This window comes from Contarinia nasturtii, unplaced genomic scaffold, assembly GCF_009176525.2.
Source record: "Contarinia nasturtii isolate CC-2019 unplaced genomic scaffold, AAFC_CNas_1.1 Cnas_scaffold_2345, whole genome shotgun sequence".
Classification (NCBI taxonomy): domain Eukaryota; kingdom Metazoa; phylum Arthropoda; class Insecta; order Diptera; family Cecidomyiidae; genus Contarinia; species Contarinia nasturtii.
This window is the reverse complement of record NW_022199667.1, coordinates 1,565-6,589: the sequence shown is the minus strand read 5'-3', so window position 1 is coordinate 6,589 and position 5,025 is coordinate 1,565. Positions and strand designations below refer to the sequence as shown.

The window sequence follows — 5,025 nt, the reverse complement described above, 5'->3', positions numbered from 1 at the left end:
AAAATATGTGTTGAAAAAATAAAAAATAATAAAAAAATATCTGACCATGTGTGGGCGGAAAAGTAAAAATCGAATTAATAAATTTAGTTTTGCATTTTTATACGGATTTTGGAAGAGATTTTTGACCTTTTAGTACATTATATAGCACCAGGTTTTTCAGTAGTACTACGGAGGGAAGGTAGATGATGAAATTTATTGAATAATGAATATTCTCTCTCTCTCTTTTTTTTTTCTTTGCAACGTTGAAAATGACTGAAATGACACTTATTTAATGGATGTATTTGCGTCGTTTGTTGGTTAGCAACCATAAATAAATTCTGAAAAAGGGGAAAACATAATGAATTGACATTGCATGGTTACATGGCCAAAAATAAAAACAAATTAACAAAAGCGGTCGTGACATACTTATATTTGACTAAAAAGAAACGAAAAAATTCAAATGTTTGAAAAACAAATTTGTTTCAGCACAATAAATAATATATAATCGAGCAATTGTATCGGCAAAAGCTTGTCGTTAGACTGTTTTGTTTGGTAGTTGCGTTTTATTTTCTGTAAGAAAAGCACAGATTTTCCACTTTTGAAAATTTTCATTACATTTTCCTTCTTATTCAATTAAAAGATTTAATGAAAACAGATACAGTATGTTCAACAACAACAATAATTTAAAAGATTTATGTAAAATAAATAAATTGGGTTCTGACTATTCATAGAAAAAACATGGAAGTGAACAGTGAGATAATTAGGAGTGATCCGAGATTAGAATTTATGGGTTTGTATGTTCAGCGACGATTGAAATTAAAACCTGAAAAATGGACCAGGCTAACTACAACAGAAGAGCATAAGACCACTCTCAAAGATTTTCTAGACGGCAGTGATGATCAAATTCAATTGATTGTGGTGCTTACACCATCCGCTCAATTATTACCTCTTGTCAATTTTCCCTTAACACAACTCAAAACTAAAGGTAATTCGAATGATGAATTTTTTTAAATTTATTCATTGGTTTATTTATTATTTGACCTTTGGAGTATCTTATAAAGTTATTCATCTATTAAAATATTAATTTTTAACACAGTATTTAATATAATAAAATTATTATTTGCTAATATAGGGATTTATTTCATTAAGAAACGACCAGCACCTATACCTAAGGAAAAATGTTCTGAATTTCTTGTTTATGGAGACTTAGCAACGAAAGCAATCGATCAATTATCATGCCTTGTTGACGAAGTTTTTGTACCACTGTAAGTCGTTTTTGCCCATTCAAATGATATACATTGAATGAGCACAATTTTTTTATGTAGACTGTTGAATAAAAAATATAAAGATAACAATTCGATGAAAACCATACATAGTGGGCGAACTTGCAATGAATTCATTTTATATAAATAAATTTCTGTGTTTTCCTGGGTTGGTATGTAGATTACTTTGATACACAATCTACATTTTGTGAATTTAGATTACTACCATGTAAATTACATATCAAATAAAAAACTTCTATCGAGGTGGAGAACGAGTGACGAAACCAAAATTTGAAACACAAAATTTCTGATATCAATTTTGTGACGAAAGTAGTTGGTAGATATATTTTCTGTGAACTGTGAATATAAACTTAATAAACATTTGTATATTCAAACGTTTCAGAAATTCTCTCCTTTTTACTTTGAGTTCATACTGACGCAATGAAGCAATGTTCAGAATTTATAAATGTATATTAAGTTTATATTCACAGTACACAGAAAATATATCTACCAACTATTTTCGTCACAAATTTGATATCAGAAATTTTGTGATTCAAATTTTGGTTTCATCACTCGTTCGATAGAGGTTTTTTATTTGAACTATTGACAGTTTTGTAAGCGCTATTTTCAATCTTAAAGATTCAAGAAACATGAATTTGAATCTTTTTCAAATACAATGAAAATATGGATTTTTTTGTTATTTTTGGATCAAAATCATATAAATTGTGGTTCATAATGGGGAAAAGTGGTTTTTTCTGTGGTGTGTGGTATGCATATTTTTTTATCTTTGACTTGGGGCTTAAATTGATGAAATTTTCAAGGAAACATATGCAGTCTTTTTCGAAAAATTGCCCGTTATGTGTGCGGCCAACGGTCAATTTTTGGTTTTTTGCCAATTTGGCCACCCCCACATGAAATTTTTAAGTCGCAATTTGCACCACTCGAGAGCTTACTTTAACTTTTCAACGAATATGCATATGTCCTGGTTATGTCAAGTCTAGGTCCCACAGCGACCGTATGAAATAATGGCCATTTTTGCATGACCTTTTGCATAGTTTGCCTTTTATACTAACATGTTTGTAGATTTCTTTTAATTTCATTTGTGACTAACCGCATGCACCTCTCCCGACGATAGTCCACCTTCTGACCTGGTGGGAGGGGATATAAGATTCGGTATTTTATCGATCTTATGCGAGGAGACTATCAAACATGAATTTATTTGTTGTTAAAATTTCATATTTCATACATCTAGACATTTTTGTGAAAATTCGAATTTTGGTACATTTGGCCGATTTTTGGTGGAATAGCCATCCAAAACGGTCGATATTTTGTTCGATTTTGTTTGGCTAGTCACAGAGCATATCTACAGAGTCATTGGAGTACATTTTGGCCCATAAAATACTTCAAATGTCAAAAGTAACATTTTTTGTCATTTTTGGCCATATTCGCACTACCAAAGTTCATATCTTGAAAACAAGAATTTTCTGGGATATGAGCTATGCGGCATATTATAGCTTAGACTTGGGCTTAATTTCGGTGAAATTTTCAAAAAAATCCTTGAGTTTGTTTTCTAGATAATTTACGTCCGTCCGAACGGTAGCTTTTTGGTTTTTGGCCAATTTGGCCACTCCAACTTGAAATTTTTGGACCGCAAATGACACCATTCGATAGCTCACTTCAAGAAGTACAATGAATTCTGAAACTTATTATATACTAACATTTTTACTTATACCTTATAGATGATGTTGAATCGATTTAGGTTATCAAATATATTTTCAATATTAGTTTTGTTATTTTAATTTATTTGTGGTCAAGCTCATTATATATCATTTATGATGCTTTGTTAAAATAATCAGAATTGTGCTTTGTGCATTGTGTAATATATTTCAATAATATGTGTTTTGTGCATTGATAAATTATATATTGATAAGACGTCTTAACTCGGGCAAATCGAAAAGTACCGGAACAAAAAAGTCTTAGTTTTTTGTATACTTCATAGACATGACATTTTGATTTTTCATAGAAATTCATATGAAATTTTCAAAATAATAAATTTTTCGAACGGATTAATCGATTTCGACGTTTGAGGTATCGTTGGAAAGGTATTCAGCTTAAGAATCCGAATATCGATGTTTCAGGGGTCAATGACCTCATTTAGTGTCATCAATGGTCATGAAACTGAATTTTGACCCTTTTCTTGAAAGGACCATATTTTGAAGACAATTGGACCGATTTTAAAACTTTGATATTTTTTTCTTGATCTATAGCCTAAGGGCTTTCCAACCATACATCAACCGGGGCCAACGGCCTTCTAGGTCTGGAATTCGTATATTACGTGTATATATAGCGAGTTCGACTTTTTAACTAACTAATGTAGTTTCGTCACTCGCGCGTACTGCCGTCCGCTCTGATTTTTTCCCATGTAATCTACATAATTTGTAGATTATTCAATTTTGGCTAACAAATATATTAAAACCACTATAAATTGTATTGAAATATCAAAAATTTAATAGAATTTTTGTGATAGTTTTTATTGAGAATGTGTCTATCGGACATTTAACTTAACGAATCTTTTCAATAGAAAGTTAGAAACACTTTTCGTTCATTAACCAACTTCAGACAATTTTTTCAGTGGCAATTTGAATCTAATTTTGTATAATCTACAATGTATGTTGAGTATACATATTCCACGTAAATTACATTTTTTTTTAAAAATCGTGTAGATTTTCCTACCTAAGGTGTTTTCTGGAAAAAAGACTCAAGGCCCCAAGTCAAAGCTAAAAAATGTCCTTTCTGCCACGAACCATGCGAAAATAATCTACGTTATTTTGGCATAAAATATCTATTGTATTTCAAAATTATCAAAATTTTGATCAACCTTAATAAAAAAAAATAACTCTGTCGAAATGAACGTAAACGAAACTTTTCTTTCACTTCATCGCTTCAATGCCATGGAATTTTATCACTTTTAAATTAAAAGTTTTAATAAAAAGGAATGAGAAATGGCGGGATTAGGGAGATTCGCATAATCTCCAATCTTCTCTATCGCGGTTGACATAGATAAGTCCTGTATCTGTAATTCGAAAATACTTTTTCACTAATCACGAGGAAATAGTTTATATTGCAATATTATGAATTGAAATTATAAAATTACACTTTTTTTATACAATAAATTTCAAAAAAACAATTTCAAAGCGAACCATTCTCTATAATATCATCAGATTGTCTAATGAAGTAAATTTCGAGGATTGGCCAGAAATTGTTGCCCAGGATGTTCAGAAGCAAGTTCACAACCTGAAAAGTACCGTTTATCAAGTGAAAGGTCAAGTAAATGGAGAAACAATACTTGTAATGCCTGTAGGGGTTGATAAAATTGTGAAAGTAGCTGCTGAAATGCAGGAAACAAACAAATGTATTATTGATTTGTATTTGAAAGGCGCAATTGAAGGAGTTGTTATTAAATGGGTTTTACAAGTAAATGATGTTTATACTGAAATACCATCACAGGCTTTTAATGGAGGACAAAATCCTCTACCCCATATCGGTGAGTATTTTATTTTCTTTAATATTATACAATAGATTGTTTTATCTGTTAATAAAAAAAAAAATGGTAGGCGGCAATTAAACTATCAAAAGTGCACAAAATACTGAGCTAATCAATAACTTCCCGAAACTAGATATTTACACACAAAACCAAGCAGAAACTGAGTAAGATAATAATATATGAATGTGTTTCTTGAAGTCTTAATACGAATATTGTGTTTGAAGACTATGTTTAAATAAA

At 30.6% G+C, this 5,025-nt stretch overlaps 1 protein-coding gene across 1 annotated transcript; it reads left to right on the top strand.

The window, feature by feature from the left end:
- Positions 1 to 553: 553 nt before the first annotated feature.
- Positions 554 to 4,785, top strand: LOC116348195 (dynein beta chain, ciliary-like; the record flags this gene model as incomplete). The annotated part of the gene is made up of 4 exons (XM_031779109.1): positions 554 to 639; positions 711 to 964; positions 1,112 to 1,244; positions 4,463 to 4,785. Coding segments are annotated over exons 2-4 (703 nt in total), but the record flags the coding sequence as incomplete, so codon positions are not given.
- Between the last annotated feature and the right edge of the window lie 240 nt (positions 4,786 to 5,025).